The sequence below is a fragment of the Globicephala melas genome, chromosome 13 (assembly GCF_963455315.2).
Source record: "Globicephala melas chromosome 13, mGloMel1.2, whole genome shotgun sequence".
Lineage (NCBI taxonomy): Eukaryota > Metazoa > Chordata > Mammalia > Artiodactyla > Delphinidae > Globicephala > Globicephala melas.
In genome coordinates, this window is record NC_083326.1 from 1,751,976 (window position 1) to 1,771,801 (window position 19,826).

General features: G+C 43.7%; 1 protein-coding gene across 4 annotated transcripts in view; it reads left to right on the top strand.

Moving 5' to 3' along the window:
• Positions 1 to 19,826, top strand: part of SETBP1 (SET binding protein 1) — a 375,356-nt gene that overhangs the window by 254,959 nt on the left and 100,571 nt on the right. For all 4 annotated transcript variants that reach the window (XM_030847934.2, XM_070047000.1, XM_070047001.1 and 1 more), the window contains exon 4: positions 5,876 to 9,335. In XM_030847934.2, the coding sequence (XP_030703794.1) occupies positions 5,876 to 9,335 (3,460 nt within the window). The remainder of the gene's footprint in view (positions 1 to 5,875; positions 9,336 to 19,826) is intronic.

Sequence of the window (19,826 nt, forward strand, 5' to 3'; positions counted from 1 at the left end):
TCCCAGGGTGGGAGGTCACGAACCCCTGCATGCCTAGTTCTTTCTGGAAGGACAGTATTTTCATCCACCCATATAACTGACCTCTGCCCACCATGCAGTGTACTTGGAAAACCTAAACAGAGGATGGACTGTGTTAGAGTTTCTTACTATGTAAATTACAAAGAGTTCAGAGAGCAAAACAGGAATACTCAGTGGTGCCAAATTACATATCCTAACAGGTCTGTGGTGTTTTGCTCTGCATATTTACCACCAAAACGTGCTGTGAATGTCACAGCAACCACGGAAGAGCCCCACCCCAGAGGAATTATGGTGTTAAAACATTAGATAAGTGGTTTTACAACTCAATTATATATCAGAATTATCTGGGGAGCATGTTAAAATGCACATTCCTTGGTCCCACCCTGGGAGATGGCAAATGAGCCTATCTGCAGTGGGGCCTAGGAATCTGTATTAGTAACCAGTACCTTAGGTGGCTCTGATACAGGGATCTAGGACCACATCTCGAGAAGTACCAGGTGCCAAAATAAGAGATAAAGCTCCCCTCGTTCCTTCATACCCAGGCACATTTTCCTGTTCACGTAAAGCAAAATATCCCACAAACAGTAAATTTAAATTATTGCTGTCAAAAGTAGCACAAACACAGCTAACCCAAAAGAGTAGTTTATCATCCACAAAGTCATGCTTGATTTTTGATTTTTGATATGATTTTTCTCAGACCCAAATCGTCATGTCGTCCTCTCATTGTGACAAAACTTGCTTTAGATAAGCCTGAGATAAGGCTGGGTGACTTCCTTTCTTCCATTTTCACAGACTTTTAAGTTTTTATGCAGTGATTTAATGCTTGTTTTTAAAATTATGTAAAAATAAAGTGCTTTTTAAAAAGAAATCTGACTTGTACAAAATTTAGATTCTGTATAAGCCAATTTATACGTTGGTTGTGGGGGAGGAGATAGTTATCTACTTTACAAAATAATTCTTCACATTACAGAAGGACTTCCTTCCATACACACATTCTGTAGGAGAGAAATCTGTCTAGTGTTTTGAGAATGGTGTTTCCCTGATGAATATTTGGCCTAGGCTCAAGGTGCATGGAAAGCACTGCTCTTATAAAAAGTAAGCCATACCTTCAGAATTGACTGTGAGTTCCACAATCAATCAATTTGTGGGGATGGGGAAGCAGCCAAGATGAAACTGGAGGGAAGGGGGCAGCACACAACCTTAGAAAGAATGACAGAGCCCAAGGACATGACATGAACTGATTAGAACCAACTGGGTCCAAGATGGCAGACAGGTCGACTTCCACTAGACCTTGAGCCTCAGTATACACTCATTGTAACACATCAGCAAGGTAAATGACACACCCACAGGCACCATGACAGTTTCAAGGCCAACCATAAGGATCAAAAAGTGGGTGGTGGCCCAATTCCTAGAAATCCCCGCCCCTTCCCCAAATAGCTGGAATACTCCTCCCACTCATTAGCCTATGAAATTACCCGCTCCTGTAAAAACTGACAACCCCATACCCTGGTGCCTTTCTCACCTTCTGAGACGGCCCACACTCTGTCTGTGGAGTGTGTTTCTCTCTAAATAAATCCACTTCTTACCGATCACTTTGTCTCTCACTGAATTCTTTCTGCGATGAGATATCAAGAATCTGAGCTTCTTAAGTCCTGAAACCAGGTGTGTGATCTCAGTTGGAAGATCGTGGGTTTTGGCCAGGTTCGAGTCCCAGCCATGTGGGTTCAAGCCCTAATCAGGGTTTTGGCCAGATTCAAGTCCTGGCCGCATGGGTTCAAGTCCCAGTCTGGATTTAGGCTGGGTTCGAATCCCAGCATGTGGGTTCAAGTCCCAATCTGAGGTGCACAGTTTCAAAGAGACGTGCTGAGCTTGACGGTATTAAAAGCCTTCCATAAAAATAATCTGGCCCAATGTAGTATTCCCTTATTTGCTAACCGTTTCAGAGATAGCCCTGCTGAGGGCTGAGGGTAGTATAAAGTCCATAGAAGATTCAGGTCTGATCCCCCAGAAAAATCTAAAGGGGAAATGGAAACAAGTGCTATGTGGGTTAATAAGGCCCCAAGTCAAAGCCCCCTATATGGAATAATATCCCCAGACCTCTGGAGAAGGATGGGAGGGAGAGCTCGCTTGCCCTTGCATTGAGCCGGGAGCCTGTTTTGCGATGTCTGGCTCTGTCTCAATGGAGTAAGTGCTCAGTTCTCAGTGAAGGGCATATTGGAACTGACAGTCTCACCATTGTGTATATAATCTGTCATGGCTGACAGATGAAGAAATGGGATTTTGTGAAATGCAACGAGATATAGCCATCAGCCACTGCTGGAAGGAAGCCTTGTTCTTCTGGACCCCTTAAAAAGCACTCATTCTCAGTCCTCTTTGCCCCTTCACTGCAGCCGTCTGAGCGCTGGGTTTAAAGCACCATTTCCCCCCCATTACTGCTGATCTTTTGTTGTGCTTCCCTTTTGTCCACCCTGCCCTTTGATTGCCAAGCTCTCCCAGCAGGGCAAATTGCAGCTGAAATGGTAGAAACAATGGGATCAGGCAGTGTCCAGATGGAGGCACTGGGAACCAGGCATGCTTAACTGCTTACTTTCAGCTGGTCTGCCCTGAGTGTAAGTGAGCAGGCCCCACCTTTCAATTGCCAGAGTGAAATCCACCCTCCTGACAGTCACATGGGCTTCCCCAGAAGCAGGGTTAATTGGAAAATGAAACAATTAATGGGAGATGAGAAAGAACTAACAGTAAAAATTGCGCTGAAGGGGAGTTACCTTGCAAGTGCCTTTAGTCCTTAAGTATTTGGGAACAATCTTTTGTTCAACATGTAATGCATCTGAGCCCTCCAGTTTCATCATGAGCCATTATGAAATGAGTGATTGGTGGCTTATTGTCTTTTGTGTGCAGCCATATATTTTGTCATGGTAATAGGCATCTTAAATATTATTTTGTTTGTTCGTTCAACAAACATTTATTGAGAACTTTCTGGGTGGTTTGCTTTGTAATAGATACTGGAGATAAAAGGATAAATGAGTGTGTCTGACCTCAAAGTACTTACAGTCTAGGAGAGAGAGACAGAAAAGTATACAAATAAATGGCACATCGCATTACAAGGATTGTGATAGATATATTCATGAGAGACAATGGTGCATGCAGAAGGAATGGCATAAGAAATTAGGCTGAAGGAGGTAACAGTGTCTGCAGACAATATGTTGCAATATGCAGGTCATTAATCTCACTAATGACAAAATGGAATACCCATAGTAAAGCAGATGTTCCTTCATTTATTCAATAACTGTTTATTGAGTGCCTACTATTTGCCAGGCACTGTACTTGGTATCTCTGTGATGGTGTATACAGGCTAGAAAGGGAGACAGGCATTAATTCAATTAGTACAAAAATCAAATGTAAATTTAAAACTATGATAAGTACAACAAAGATGAGATACATGGTTTCATGAAAACTTACAATAGGAGTATTTCTATAAGGTAGGGGGCCTCACTAGGATTGAGCTGAGATTAGAACATAAAGAAAAGTTAATGAAGGACTCTGCTAGTTGCCAAGAGTAAGATGGAGCAATAGGGAAAAACTGATGGGAATTAGAGGTGAAGATTCCAGCTTTACCACGAAGCCCCTCTGTGGACTTCAGTATACAGATCTGGAAAAGTGGAGAGGGGTTGATGACAAGGGTAGAGGTGAGAGGTGAGTGCTGTTTTGCCCAGGTCCAAAATAACTTAAACCTTTTGTCCTACAGTTTTTATTAAGTACTACCACTGACTCTCTAGAATGTTCTAGTGTGAGCAACCAATTATTTTGTCACCCAAAGAAGTGGGAAATTTTGTTTCCAAGCCCTCTTCTAGCCTGTCATCCTGTGAGTATACACATAGTGCCAGCTAAAATCCAAAGCATAAATGACAAATTAACAAAGCCCTGACTCATAAAAGATAAGTAGGATTTACTATTTTATGCCATGAATAAGATTTCTCTATTTTGCCAAAAATGAGATAGAGCCTATGTCCACGGCAGTAATACCTAGCGGCCAAAGTCAAGTGTCAGGATTAGTTCTCTAGATGATGATGGCAGTGTCTCTACTATAAACTGCAAGGTGAAGAAAAAATTAAATACTTTTTTTTCTTAATTTTCTCCTGGGCACTTAACAGGCCAGGGGAAGCTCTCTCATGATTCTTAAAAAATATGCTTCAATATTGGAAGTATAAACAGGATTTCACAAAATCAGGGAGGCAGAAAATAACGCTAGGGATTCCAGGAACTGGTGTGAATGAAACCCTGGTTGCTTTACTATATTGAATTTTACCCATAATTCTTTCTGCCATCTGCATTTTGACTCTTACCAGGGACAATAAGAAATGTTTTCTAATAAAGCGTAAATCCTATAGCATCAATGGCAAAAGACAGAGAAGAGATAGGTGATAGATATATAGCTAGCTAGCTAGCCAGCTAGATAGACACATACAGTACATACATACATAGACAGGTAAACAGACAGATACATATTATAGGTTAAAACTTCCTAAATTCACTAAGCCATTATCATATACTTCTTAGTTGGGATATTATCAAAGCTTTCTTAATTTACTAATATTTTCCCTTTAACAAATCTTAGGGAAATACATCCTCTGTGTATAAAACAGGACTTATAATAAGCTTTAAAGACTGCTTTCTTTGTACTGGTAGCCTGGCTTAAACTCTATCTGGAACAATGTGAACATATCTATATTAAAAATAGCTTAATATCTCAAAACAGTGTGTTCACTATCCATTCCCTTTGTGAGTTTATAGACGTTTGATATGTTGTGTCTCTAGCACACGTTCTGCCTTTGCTGGCCAAAGAGTTAGTCTAAGGAAGGTGCAAAGTCTGAAGACGTTCATGTAGAGCCAATGTAGGGAAAAACACAGCTGACAAAGTCCAATGGAGTGATCTTGAATGATAATTATTTTTTTTTCCTGGCACATTTGTCCAGGAGACTTGTTTCCTTTTTTTTTTTTTTTTTTTTCTTTTTTTTCTTTTTCCAAGGTTCCTTTTGAGAATATCCACGCGTTTTCTCAAGAGAGTAGTCAGGGCCTAATGTGGGCTTAAGGATGTCTTAGCAGGCTCACTCCCAAACACGCACCACTCCTAGAGTCGGCAGAGATTTGAGGGCTCTTCCATGTTTCTTTGCTTCTTTTCGTTTCTTCTCTATGCCCTTGACTGGCCCACTTTTCCCCACGCAGTCATCAAACTTCCCCCCCCCTTAATTCCTCAACTTGTGCTTTTTCTCCTTGTTGCAGTGGTTCCTAATGAGTTGCTTGTTTGAGTGCAGAGATGCTAAACTCCAGGATAAACTCCAAACAGAAATGAACTGCAGTAGGCAGAAGCAAGGGAAAGATGTGTGTTTGAGAAGAAGCTGGGGCAAAAATAAGCTGCAGCTGGAGTTAGGGAAACGCGTGCAGGGAGTCTGGAAGTTCAGATGCTCTCCTGAACTCTGCCACCTTGGGCAGGACTCTTCATGGCTAAAGTTTTAGCGTCTTCATTTGGAAAATAGAAGCATTGGACTGAGGGACCTTTAGGGCCCCTCCTGACTCTAAACAGTTCTTATTCTGAGATTGCATTAAACCAAGATAGGTTAAAGTTCCTGTTATCTAGGGAGAGAAAGACAGCGATTATAGCATCCTTATTAATGTTCAAAATCAACACAATGTATTTTTACTAAAGAAATTGAAAAAAACCTTCACAAAGCATTCTGGAATTAAAGGTGTCTGTTTCCAACTTTTGAATAATTAAGCCTTTTGACATTAAATTTTAAATAGTTTCACCGTGCTGATCTTTGTTTCTCTCTCTCTCCTTCTCCACTCCACCCACCCTTAGGCTTACGAGCGGCCACAGAAACACTCAGCTCTCCATTATGACCCAGGCCTCCCACAGGACTTCACCGGTGACACCTTAAAACCAAAGCACCAGCAAAAAAGCAGCAGCCAGAACCACGTGGACTGGTCCACCAACTCTGACAATGGACCTGCCACTCAGAATTGCTTCATCAGTACAGAGTCTGGCAGAGAAACTGCAAGCACCAGCAAGATCCCAGCTCTTGAGCCCCTGGCTTCCTTTGCAAAGGCCCAGGGTAAGAAAGGCAGTGCAGGGAGCACATGGAGTCAGTTGTCCAACAGTAGCAAAGATCTGCTCTTGGGAGGTGTGGTTTCATCTCCAAGCAACCACAGCTCACCAGCTCCACCCAGCAGCTCTGCTGAGTGCAGTGGGCTCCAGCCCTTGGTAGATCAAGATGGAGGAGGTGCAAAGGAGCCCCCAGAACCACCTACTACTATAGGCAGCAAGAAAAAGTCCAGTAAAAAAGATGTGATAAGTCAAACCATACCAAACTCAGACCTAGACTGGGTCAAGAATGCTCAGAAAGCATTTGACAATACAGAAGGGAAACGGGAAGGCTACTCTGCAGATAATGCCCAAGAGGCATCACCAGTCAGGCAGAATGTGAGTTCCGTCAGTAATCCTGAAAATGACTCAAGCCATGTCCGGATTACTATCCCTATCAAGGCACCCTGCCTAGATCCAAGCAGCCATAAGAGGAAAAAGAGACAGTCCATCAAAGCAGTGGTGGAAAAGATCATGCCAGAGAAAGCCCTGGCTTCTGGAATCACTATGAGCAGCGAAGTAGTTAATAGGATACTTTCCAACCCCGAGGGTAATAAGAAAGATCCCCGTGTCCCTAAGTTGGGTAAAATGATAGAGAACGAGTCCCCCTCAGCTGGCCTTGAAACTGGTGGAAATGCTGAGAAGGTTGTCCCTGGAGGTGTATCTAAGCAGCGGAAGCCACCCATGGTCGTGACACCTCCAACATGCACAGATCACTCTCCAAGAAAGCTGCCAGAAATCCAGCACCCCAAATTCGCTGCAAAACGGAGGTGGACGTGCAGCAAACCAAAACCCACCAGTCTCCTTCGGGAGGCAGTCATGGCCACCTCCGATAAACTGATGGTGGAACCGCCATCTGCTTACCCCATAACCCCGTCCAGCCCTCTGTACACCAACACAGACAGTCTTACTGTGATCACGCCGGTAAAAAAGAAGCGGGGACGACCAAAGAAGCAGCCTTTGCTCACGGTTGAGACAATTCATGAGGGGACCTCCACCAGTCCAGTCAGTCCCATCAGCCGGGAATTTCCTGGAACCAAGAAAAGAAAGAGACGACGTAGTTTAGCTAAGTTGGCCCAATTAGTGCCAGGAGAGGACAAACCCATGAGTGAGATGAAATTTCACAAAAAAGTTGGAAAGCTTGGGGTGTTAGATAAGAAGACCATCAAAACTATCAATAAGATGAAAACACTCAAAAGGAAAAATATCTTGAACCAGATCTTGTCCTGCTCCAGCAGCATTGCGCTGAAGGCCAAAGCTCCCCCAGAGACCAGCCCTGGGGCAGCAGCAATCGAGAGCAAATTGGGCAAGCAGATAAATGTCAGTAAGAGGGGCACCATCTACATTGGCAAGAAGAGGGGCAGGAAGCCAAGGGCAGAGCTGCCACCCCCATCCGAAGAACCCAAAACAGCCATCAAGCACCCGAGGCCAGTTTCTAGCCAGCCGGATGTTCCCGTCGTGCCTTCCAACTTTCAGTCACTTGTGGCGTCTTCACCAGCAGCTATGCACCCACTTTCGACACAGTTAGGTGGGTCCAATGGCAACCTGAGCCCCGCCAGCACTGAAACCAACTTTTCAGAGTTGAAAACTATGCCAAATCTCCAGCCCATCAGTGCTCTTCCAACCAAAACCCAAAAGGGAATCCATAGTGGGACCTGGAAGCTGTCTCCACCCAGGCTGATGGCCAACTCCCCTTCACACCTTTGCGAGATCGGGTCACTCAAGGAGATAACACTGTCCCCTGTGAGCGAGTCCCACAGTGAGGAGACGATCCCGAGTGACAGTGGCATTGGGACAGACAACAACAGCACGTCTGACCAAGCAGAGAAGAGTTCCGAATCCCGACGGAGGTACTCTTTTGATTTCTGCTCCCTGGACAACCCGGAGGCCATCCCATCTGACACCAGCACAAAGAACCGGCATGGCCACCGGCAGAAGCATCTCATCGTGGACAACTTTCTGGCCCACGAAAGCCTCAAGAAGCCAAAGCACAAGAGGAAACGGAAAAGCCTGCAAAACCGTGATGATCTCCAGTTTCTGGCAGACCTGGAAGAGCTCATCACCAAGTTCCAAGTGTTCAGGATCTCTCACCGGAGTTATACTTTTTACCATGAGAATCCATATCCCAGCATTTTTCGGATTAATTTTGATCACTATTACCCGGTGCCATATATCCAGTATGACCCGTTGCTCTATCTTCGTAGGACTTCAGACTTAAAGTCAAAGAAGAAGCGTGGTAGGCCTGCAAAAACCAATGACACCATGACAAAGGTGCCTTTTTTACAAGGGTTCAGCTACCCTATTCCCAGTGGAAGTTACTATGCACCCTATGGAATGCCTTACACATCAATGCCTATGATGAACCTTGGTTATTACAGTCAGTACCCAGCTCCTCTGTACCTGTCGCACACGCTCGGAGCAGCGTCCCCATTCATGAGGCCAACAGTGCCACCACCTCAGTTTCACACAAGCTCCCATGTGAAGATGTCTGGTACGGCTAAGCATAAAGCAAAGCATGGAGTGCACCTGCAGGGGCCCGTGGGCATGGGCCTCGGTGACAGGCAGCCATCCCTGAATCCTCCCAAGGTGGGCAGTGCCGGTCTGTCCAGTGGTCGGCTCCACAAGAGGAAACACAAACATAAGCATAAGCACAAGGAAGACCGGCTCCTGGGGACCCACGACAACCTGAGTGGTCTCTTTGCAGGCAAAGCCACAGGCTTCTCCAGCCACATCCTGAGCGAACGGCTGAGCAGTGCAGACAAAGAGCTCTCCCTTGTGAGTGAGAAAAACAAGCATAAGGAGAAGCAGAAGTACCAGCACAGTGAAGCCAGCCACAAAGCATCGAAGAACAACTTTGAAGTGGACACCCTGTCTACGCTGTCACTTTCTGATGCCCAGCATTGGACGCAGGCCAAGGACAAAGGTGACTTGAGCAGCGAGCCTGTGGACTCGTGCACAAAACGGTACTCTGGCAATGGCGGGGACGGCAGCAGCGCAAGACCAGAGAGCCTGGATGTGTTCAGTGAGATGAACCCTCCGAACGACAAGTGGGACAGTGATGTGAGTGGGAGTAAAAGGAGGAGCTATGAAGGCTTTGGGACGTACAGGGAAAAGGACATCCAAGCCTTCAAGATGAACCGCAAGGAGAGAAGTTCCTATGACTCCTCCTTATCTCCAGGTAAGGCCGAGTTTTCTTCAGACTTGGACTGTCTTGTTACTTGGTTGCTGGGCACTGCCCTGCAGCAGTCCGCCATCTTTGGCACGTTGGGTTCACTAGTTTGCAGAGAGGTAGAAACCAAATGAAAACAGGTCTCCTTGCAAATGTGAGTCTGCTGCACATTTTATGCATTGTTTAATCAGTTATTTTCTGTCTTTCCTCTCTTGGAGCCATTGCCTGAGAACTGTGGGCCCAGAGGCAGCCCCAGTAGCTGCCAAGACTACAACCATACCCACTACCTTTATGCTTTTAATTAAAGATGCTATGCCTAAGTCTTCATCTGACCTGATGGTACATTTGCTAGTTGGATAAAACCTCTAAAACTCTCTAGGAATACCAACAAGATCCCAAGAAAATCAACGTCGGATGGGAATGAGTATCTAGTTTACCTGACATGCTAGCTCTAGAAGTCACACATCCTAGGTTGAAACATCTACAGTAGAGCCATTGGAAGCTGATGACCAGTGAATCTTGAAGTCTACCTGATAAGGAAGCCACAGACCAAAGCCATGTTGTCCTCTTTTTGGCATCTGATAAGCAGCTCTTGGTAGACCCCTAAAGTGCAGCCCTGACCTGTCATTTCCCTGCATAAAGGTGAGGGTGGGCGGAACCAGACTGAAAGGTGCTGTGAGCCTCCTGCCTCTGCTGGAACCTACTGCTGTGTCTCTTTGCATATCCACTGGGGATGGGATTTGCCCACTAATCTCTAAACTGAAGTGCTGGTGGCTACTAGGAAGAGCTCATTCCTTGTCAGTTGCTGGGAGAATTTCCTTGCTAACCTGCCCACCCACATAAACCTTCCTTGCCATGGAAGCCTCACACTTCTGCATAAATATCCCTTTGTCCATGTCCACACATCACACAGATGATAAAAGACTCCTGTAGAACAGAGTAGTTATTTACTAGGAAAAAGGTAGAAACTCCTTTCTTAGGAGCTGCAGAAGCTAAAAGGATTCCTCGTGCTCTCCCTGCCCCCAAACAGTACAAACCCTCTGGCCAAAGCCTGGTTTAAAGGACTGATTACCCCTGATAAGCTTTGGGTGCACTATTTCACCTCTGTTTATGATGTGTATCCCTTGTTTGTCTTCTCCCTTCATGCAGAGTCCATAATTAGTGAAGGTGAAGAGGTCTGTTCATGAGGATTTAGAGACATTTTCTAGGCCAGCAGATTTCGAAAAGAAATATGTTTTGATGATGGCCATTCTGACTGGCTTGAGGTGGTACCTCATTGTAGTTTTGATCTGCATTTCTCTAATAATTAGTGATGTTGAGCATCTTTTCATGTGCCTCTTGGCCATCTCTATGTCTTCCTTGGTGAAATGTCTATTTAGGTCCTCTGCCAGTTTTTTAACTGGATTGTTTGTTTTTTTGATATTGAGTTCCATGAGCTGTTTGTATATTTTGGAGATTAATCTTTTGTCTGTTGTTTCATTTGCAAATATTTTCTCCCATTCTGAGGGTTGTCTTTTTGTCTTGTTTATGGTTTCCTTTCTAGAGGGTTGGGATAGGGAGGGTGGGAGGGAGGCTCAAGAGGGAGGGGATATGGGGACATGTGTATGCATATGGCTGATTCACTTTGGTGTACAACAGAAACTAACACAGTATTGTGAAGCAATTGTACTCCAATAAAGATCTATTAGGAAAGGAAGGAAGGAAGGAAGGAAGGAAGGAAGGGAGAGAGAAAGGAAGAAAGAGAAGGAAGGAAGGAAGGAAAGAAAGAAAGGAAGAAAGAAAGAAAGGAAAGGGAGAGAAAGAAAGAAGGAAAGAAAGGAAAGAGAGAGAGAGAAAGAAAGAAAGAAAGAAAGAAAGGAAAGAGAGAGAAAGAGAGAGAGAAAGAAAGAAAGAAAGAAAGAAAGATATGATTATGAGTTAGAAGCTACTTAAATATTGCTCCAAATCACCCCCAGCTCTGAGTTGCTGTCGTGGTAGATGATCTCCTTGGTTAATGAAGAGACCAATTAGCAGTCATGTTTCCTGCACTTGCTAAGGTGATAAATGGCCCACACTTCATGTCTGCACAAGTGGATGTGCTCTTCTGGGTTTCCCCATTTCTGATCATCAGACTTTGTTGAAGGTGTTTGTTTTTTGTGCAAAGCATAAATTAAGCCCACATGGACAGGAGTTGCTAAAAGATTAAACTTTAACATGAGAAGTACTGTTGCTTTCTCTTTCAGTGTGGTGGAATTTATCCATAGAACCAGAACTATCCATGACAGAAGGCATTCTTATTTCTATTTTCTTGGCATTGTTTAGCTAGAAAACAATGGTGGTATGTTATTGCTGAGAACCTACAAGCAAGAGTTGTAAGTTAACAGACCTGAGAAACAAGGTCTCAGAAGCTAAAACGAGCCATTGTTGCCATTAGGGTTCTCAGCAGTCTTACTGGGACTTCTGCATGTCTGGACCGTATTACATTTGGGTTCTGGTTGAATTTTGCCAGCTTAGGGGTTCATCCGGTCACTGTGTCTCTGAGGGCGGCCACACTCTAGCCATACAAAATTCCTTGTGTTTGCATTCACAAGGTGGTCGTTACTTCATTTAAAATTCTCCCTCCCCTTCCCCAGCTTACTTGTTTTGCAGCCATCCACAGAAAGCTGGATTCAGCCTAGGAATTGAGTACTGCACCCAACTCTGTTATGACCTTAGGCATGGTATCCTATCTCTCTGGGGTACTATCTGCCCATCTGTAACTCAGAGAGTTGGGCCAGACCTCTTTTGTATGGCATGTTTGCCATTTTACATGTATTTCTTATAACATCCTTCCTGCAATCTTAGAAGAGAAATATTTTCATTCCCATTTTATGGATTAGCACACTGAGGCTCAGAGATCAAGTGACCTGTCCAAGTTCAGAAAGCTGTCACTTTTTATTCTAAGCCCAGGGCTTTGCCCACTGCATTGCAACTCAGCTGCATGTCACCCAACTAGTTAAGGCCAAGTCTAGAACACAGGTCCTGGTCCCCAGCCCAGTGTCCCTATATCCCACCACCACCCTGCCTCTCAGAATCCCATCTATCCTCTGATTACATGCTTTCCCCTAGGGCATCTGCACAGTGATTATGTGATAAGTGCAGAAGAGAGTAATTAAGACAAAAAAACATTCCTTTATTCAGTTCCCAACCAATGAAGGAGGATTTCTTATGGCCTAAGCTTTTCTAAATATCAGCCTGGAAATATTGATATATACATTGACAGGGTTTCCACTTCTGTCCTTACTGAAATCCAATTCCCTGAGTTATTTATGCCACTGCTTGGTGCTTATTTTTGTGTTGTGTGAGGTTTTCTCTTTTTTTCTGAACATTTTCATGAATCTTAATTGTTAGTGGCTTCTGTGTCTATATGAGTTATGCCTACACATCTTGTTGAATATCTTATTGGAACAGACCAGATTCCTTATCATTCCCTTTCCTTCCAAACCTTGGCCTCTCCTTGCCTATATCCTGAATATCCCCTCTATTCCTGAATCCCTAAAGCATCAGGAATAAAATGTCCTTAGTAGCACTTGGAACCCAATGCATTCACCTTAATATTATACACTCCAAAGAGTGCCAAGACCCATTAAAAGCTGGGAGACAGGATGAGGCTGAGGTTACTGGAGGCATTAAGATCTTTCAGAGTATCTGAGTCGCGGTGTCTGTTCAGCTGGATGGTACTGAAGGTCATGATTAGAAATAAGCATCTTCCCTTCCACACCTTCTCTTCCTCGACCTCTTCCTTCTCCATTCTGGGTTCATTTCCATAGCATCTTAATGTCCAATTTCACATGAGCTAGTCTTCTCCAAAATAGATATGGCATAAATACAGATATCATTCTTTACCCTGTTGAGGACCAGATTTAGGGGTGGAGTGAAAAGAGGCCTTTGAGTGCTCCCTCAGATCAGAACTGATGAAAGGCACCATATAAATGGAAGTCATTACCATTATGGAGAAGAGGAATTAGAGACCCCATTTAGCAATAGCAGCAGTTGCACACTCCATTTCCTCTTTCCTGCTTGGAAAGTCATTCATCCTCCATCCCCCTGCCCCAGCAGATGGATGCATTGTCTTGTTAGCCCCCTTTCAACATACCTAGATCTAAGAAATTACACAGACTCCTTGCCTTTTTCCTGTATTTTACTCCTTCTGTCCTACTGCTTCTTTGGTTTCAAAAGGCAGTGACTCTTTTGACCTATTTTCTAAATGCACACCATCTGGTAAATCTTCATTTATAAAAATGCTTGCTTGGGGCCAAATAATGGATAAATAGTGGGAAGGTGTAATCCACAGACTCTCAGAGTTGGGAGAAGCCTTATTGGCCCTCATTTGTGCTGCTCTCCCACCAGGCACCACCATCTCACGCACCCTGACATGCAGCAGATTCCGAGAGAGCAAACCTGTCCAAGGGTGACAATACATAGAATGATGCTGTATGCTCTCAGAGCCAAGTTCTCATGAGGCGGTGGAAGAGGTCTCTAGTGTGAATGATGTTCTTCCTGTTCCAACCTCTTGGAAACAATCTTTGCATACTTTGACCTAAAATTATGCCAGGAACTCCAGGCATTTTGACCACTGCTGTCCAGGCTCCCATCAGATGTTGGGGAAACAGTGAGAAGTGTAAGTTTATACCTGTTACCTCTTATTCCAATGCCATTCTTAGTCAAGGTTGCAATCCTGAGTCCCCAGTGTCAGGTACTTTCCTCATGATGAATGGATGCTGAGAATTCATCCTTAGCTCACCTCTCAGATATCAGAGTCCTGCCATGTATGTAGCTGGATTCCTTTGAGACTGGCTGACTCCACCTCTCCTTGTGGCTCTATCTTACCCTATGCCAGCTCCTCTTATCGGCACTGTGGGCATTTTGGGAGGCAGTCTCTGTTGTCACTCACAGGCAGGAAATGGATGCCCAAGCCAAGAATAATACAAAAGTCTCCTCAAAGCAGTCATCCAGATGAGGGAATTAACCACATGGACAAAATGTCATGAAAACCATACAAAAGAAACATGTGTGAGGAAGGTTTTCTAAAACTGGAATAGAAGGAAGAAGAGGACTCATGGGAGGAGAAAGTTAAAACCAGGAAAGAAGGAAGAGTAAAAAATGGAAAGTTGATGAAGTATGGTCTGTTTAACCTTAATCCAAGTTGAATTCTGGGTCATCCTGTAGGAGGAAGTGAAAGATTAATTAGCGAATGGTTGCTGTGTGGTTTAGCAGGATTATGAGTACCTGCCCCAGTCTTGTCTCCTATGCTAACCAGCTGAAAGACCTCTTTATATTTTTGACTCTCAGTTTTCCCAAGTGATACGAGGACAATAAATGTTCTGACCAGACATGATAGTCTAGGATTCTCAAATTTATACAATGGAATTTGAATATACACACACACACCCCTCCCTAGATTGTGCAGTTAAAGAGAAAATGCTGAAGTTATGGCCAAGTTGGCCAATTAATTAGCTATTCAGTGAAGTTTCAAAACAGATGCCTCTGGTCCGTGTCTTAATCTGTGTGACACCCCATTTATCTTTGGCTCAAGTGACTTCACTTAGCCATTTGATCTCACCTTTCCAAAAGATGGAACCTCATAGGATCCACCAACAAATTAGCTTGTTCTTTGTGCAGGCTAAAACCACAGTTCATCACCTTAGAAACAAATAAGTTAGAGCACTAATATGACCAATTGTATAGGAGCAGATAGAGCAAACTTGCATTTATATTCACACTCAGAAGTAAAAGAATCTTAATAATGTAATATAAACACATCATTTTGCTTAGGTGTTTGAGCATACTGGAGCTTAGGAAGTTCAAGTGACTCATCCAATGATACATATCTAATTGGTAGAAGAGCTCAGGCTGGGAAGAGTAACATAAGGCAGGGGGAAAGGGAAAGGAAGAGAGAGAGAGAGAGAATAAAAGAAAAAAAAAAACAGAAAAGTGAATTGTGGGAGGGATGTTAAGCTATATGTTTTCTTTTGCTGTGAGCTGTTGTAAAAGGTAAGCCTCTCTTTGACAATAATTTGGCTTCCAGGCTATCTCTGGGGACCCATGTTTGGGACTGGAAGTGATCTTTGTGGGCTCTAATGGAAGTCATTTTTTTTTCCTTTCCTGTCTTAACAATTGCACATACTTATTTTATCAAGCCTCCCACAGTTCCTCCTAAGGTTTCCTTTTGGAATTAATCAAATTAAATGTTGTGACCCATAACTTTCTGGCAATGAAAAAAACAAACAAACAAATAAACAGCATCTCTTTTGCTACGCTGAACCAGAAATCCAGCAATCTGCCTTTGGAGCATGAAGTCTCCAGGTCATTTATCTTCCCACGGTTGGCAAACATTCCCCCGTCCTGTTGGACGTTTTTATATATACTTCTGTGGCTTTGGAGAATTATGAAGATTCAGGTGTGGGTGCAGAGAAGTCACAATTTTGACAGACTTGGCTTTGATACAACATGGAACCTTTCTTGACCAGAGAAATCAGTAAAGCATGGCTTCCAAAGGCTAGCCTGTCACTGGGCAGAGATAAGGATGGTGCCTTTGAAAGGACCCTCCAGAAAAACATCTCTTCACTCTATAAACAAACAATCAACAGGACTGAATACTTGTTAGGATTGTGAACTATGCTTGTGCCAGTATAGCACTTCACACTGAATTCAAGGGGAATTGACAAAAACAAGAGAAAAACTTTTTAAATTATTTATTTAGTGTCTAGTATATGCATGGCTTGGTGAAGTCCTGGGGGAGTCCTTAAGTAACTCAATGCTTTTGCTGTCAAAGAGGTTACAATCCAGAAGGCTCTCCTGTATAATTTAGGGGAGGAAAACGGATGCAACTCATAAGGCAGACTGTAACGGCAATCAGAAAGTCATAGAGAAGAGACTGGGCTGTCAACAGAGAAGGACGTGCTGGGCTGTCCAAGTGAGGGTGAGCCACCGCCACGTTTTCAGTGGGGGTGGAGATGTGGGACCAGGAAATGCTTCTGTTTGGTAGTTACCATTCAAGATGGGTCTTAAAGGATGGAAGAGTCTTTCGGAGAATGGAGATGGTGAGATGGTGTTGGGAGGGAGTGGAGGCAAGCACAGAGTAGGAAGGAAGCAATGTAAACAAACGTATTTAGGTGGAAATACCCAAGAAACATTTGGGAAATGGTGTTTCGTCTACTTTTATTGAGGTTAGGATCTGTAGTTGGGGAATCATGGTAGATAAGGTTGGAAAAGAATGTCGTGCTAGAGTTTAAAGGTTTTTCCCCACACTCTGGGGCTTGTGCTTAATTAAGCAGACAGTGGGCAGCCATTTCATTATTCAGAGGAAAGTCACGAAATGACCAAATTATAATTTGTCTTTTTCCCTTGACTGCTCCCTCCCTCTAGCCTGGGTTGGGCAAACTTATCCCATCTTTGAATTTTTCATATGATATTGTAATTATCCCTTTCTTATTTGAATTGTACCCACTACCCTGCCCTTCCTCCCCCAGACCACCCCCTAGATTTATAAGCATCATAAAAGCATCATTACCTACTCAGGTGCTCAAGCAAAAAAATAATAGAGTAATTCCTGACTCATCTCTTTAGCTAAAGTCAAAGATGGTTCCAATACGTTGGCCTCAGGCAACTGGAAGAGTGGTGGCACATGAACAGAATTATAGAAATCCAAGAGAGAATCTGGTTGGTGTGTAAGGAGATGAGTTGTTGAGGCAGCAGTTGGCAGCACTGTACAGAGCTAGAGCTAGAGGTTTACCAAAGGAGACAGTTGTGGAGAATGAAGGAAAGAGGGTGGACGGGGGAACCCCTGTGGCTCACCTTAAAGAGAGAGGCAGAATAATAGGGGGTCAAGCAGATACAGAGAAGAAATGACAGAAGTGTTGGAGAAGAACCAAGGGCTCAAGGAAGAATGGATTTCAGAAGAATGGGGTAGCCACTAGGGCCCAAGCTGCAGAGTTCATAGAAGATGAGGTTAGATGAGAATATGGATGAACATACTGGTGGCTCTGGAGAAAACAGACAAGTTAACAGTTATGTATTTAGTGCCTTATATGGTTAAGAGGTGGTGGGCTATGTGCCAAATTCAGATGGCAAAGAGGTGATGAATAAGTGGGTGATGAGAAAACAGGGGCTGCAGGTGCAGCAAGCAAAACTTGGTTGTGGTTCTAGCAGTGCTCCAGCTTCTTAGAAGGCTTTGTTCTGTAGTCAGTCCTTGACGGGAAGTGACGCACTCATTCTTAACAGGCCTTCAGTCTAAGGTCCCCCAATTCGCGGAGCATAAAAACAACGCCAGACCCCTTTATCCTATGTCATTCTGCCTCCCTGCGAAGGCCACATATAGAAAAGGTGAGTATTTAAAAAGAAGTCAGTGATTCCAGGCAGGCTCCACCTGCATCTTTCCCGTCCCACAGATGCACAGGTGCTTAATTTTTGGTCATGGTAATGGCTGTTTGATAACTTCTGAAAACTCCTCTTTGTGGTGCCATGGGTATTAGCTGTGCTGCTGTGAGTGTGTGGAGGAACTGCTCAGGTTATCACAAGTTCTGGTAAATGGATCTTTTATTGAATGTTTACTGTGTGCAAAGTATTATAGACTAAAGCTTAATAGTTGATCTTTCAGAGGACTTTACTACTTTGTGGAATAAAATATATATGCTGTTTCATAAAGAGCTTACATTCTTCAAAATGATTGGGAGCTCTTTAGTTACTTAACATGTAACATAGTGCCAAGATATAACAAATAGACCAGAATAAACGAAAAGCAAGGAAGGGCCCCTGACCTTAATTTCCTTATACTGTACTGCAAAGAGACTTAAGTTAGCATACATAAAACAACCAGAGAATAAATGCAGACCAAGTTTAATCTGTGTGAACTCAGTGGCCAACAATGGGAGCCATAGTGATCCAGGATCAGAAAGGATGTCAGTGTTCAGTAAAAAATGAATCCTGGACTTGAACCTTTGAGAGTGGATGCATAGTGATTGAGTGAGGCACCAGATGAGCTAAGACCTGGAGGTGGGTGTATGTGGGGGGTTACGGGAAGGCACCTAGCTAGACTGAAGTTAGCAGTTGAGTGGGGATGGACTTTTAAGAGGGTATAGTTGCCATGCAGAGAATGTGGAACTGCATCCCGGAGGGATCGAGGACACACTGGTGTTAAAGGGTGCTGGGCATGAAGGGTGGTGAGCCTGGTGCTAGGTGCTGGGTGAAATGATGAAGTACCAGGAAACATGCCTCCCTCAAAGACTTTGTAAAGCTATCAGGAGACAAGAGGTAGATATATACACATATGGAAAGTAATTAGAATAATGAGAGACTAACCATTAATGACTAGAAATAAACACCCATTCTACAGGAAAAAGGACCCATAAAATAAATTTCAGAGTAGTAAGTTCCATGCTATAAAAGCAAGTTGATATGAGTGTTTGCCCTATTACATAAGGATTTAGAACAAGTTGGATAAAAAGGAGGCATTAAGAGGGAGGATCAACAGAGTAGAGCGAGCAAGTCCCAAGAGCTGCCTCTGCTTGGAGTTTCCCATTCTTCTCTGAAGGGCTTGGGGAGCTTGAGAAGGTGGGCATGAGTGTGCCGGGTCGGCTCCCATGTTGATGGAGGATCTGAAGACACAGAGAGATAAAAAGCTTCCCCTGAGGCTACATCCCAGTTACCCCTTACCTCTGAACAGGGCATTCTGCTTTTCAAAGCACATTTCCTGACTTTTATTTGATCTTCAGAGTCCACTGAGATTTGCAGATAGGTGTTCTTCTCCCACTTGACAGGCAAGGAAATCAAAACCCAGAGGGTTAAAGTGTTTGTCCAATGTCACTGAACCAGTTTTGTGCAGAGAAAGTGCTAGGTTCCAGTTTTTCTGACTTTTCCCATCACCTCCTTTTTTCCCCACTGTTTTTCCAAAGTCTTTGACAAGGTCAGTAGTATATCTCAGCTTCTGAGTTATCCCTCAAGAACCCTTGCCAGTGGGTTAAATATTCGAGCCCAGAATAAGGAACTAGCTAATAAGCAATTTGATCTCCACTACAGTTAGTTTTTTATATAAAGGGAGCTCTTTGGAGCCGGGGCTGGCCAAGCCCAGGGTGTGAGGCCAATTCTCTGTGCAGAGCCTTCACCTCATCTGGTGAACAGAGACCCTGATGGAGTGTGTCCATTCTGAAAAATCACAAAGGAGATGCAAAGGGAGAGCAAGAATGGTCTTATTCACTAAGTCACAAAACACTAAGCCTAATATTTAAAACTTTGTTATTTTTTAAAGAAAAGTTTGAGGGATTTTACACACCTAGTAGTAAACATACAAAATTTGCATCTTGGGAGTGACATAGGATAAAAATAGAAACAGACCAGAGCAAATCACTAAGGAAACCATGGGTTTAGAGCTACATCTAAAAAGTTTGGTAAAGTGTTAGGAGACTTGGTCCCCTTTTGACCAACCACCAGGAATTGGGATTGGGTAAAAAAACTATGGTTCTGAAGCAGTTTATCATGTCTTAT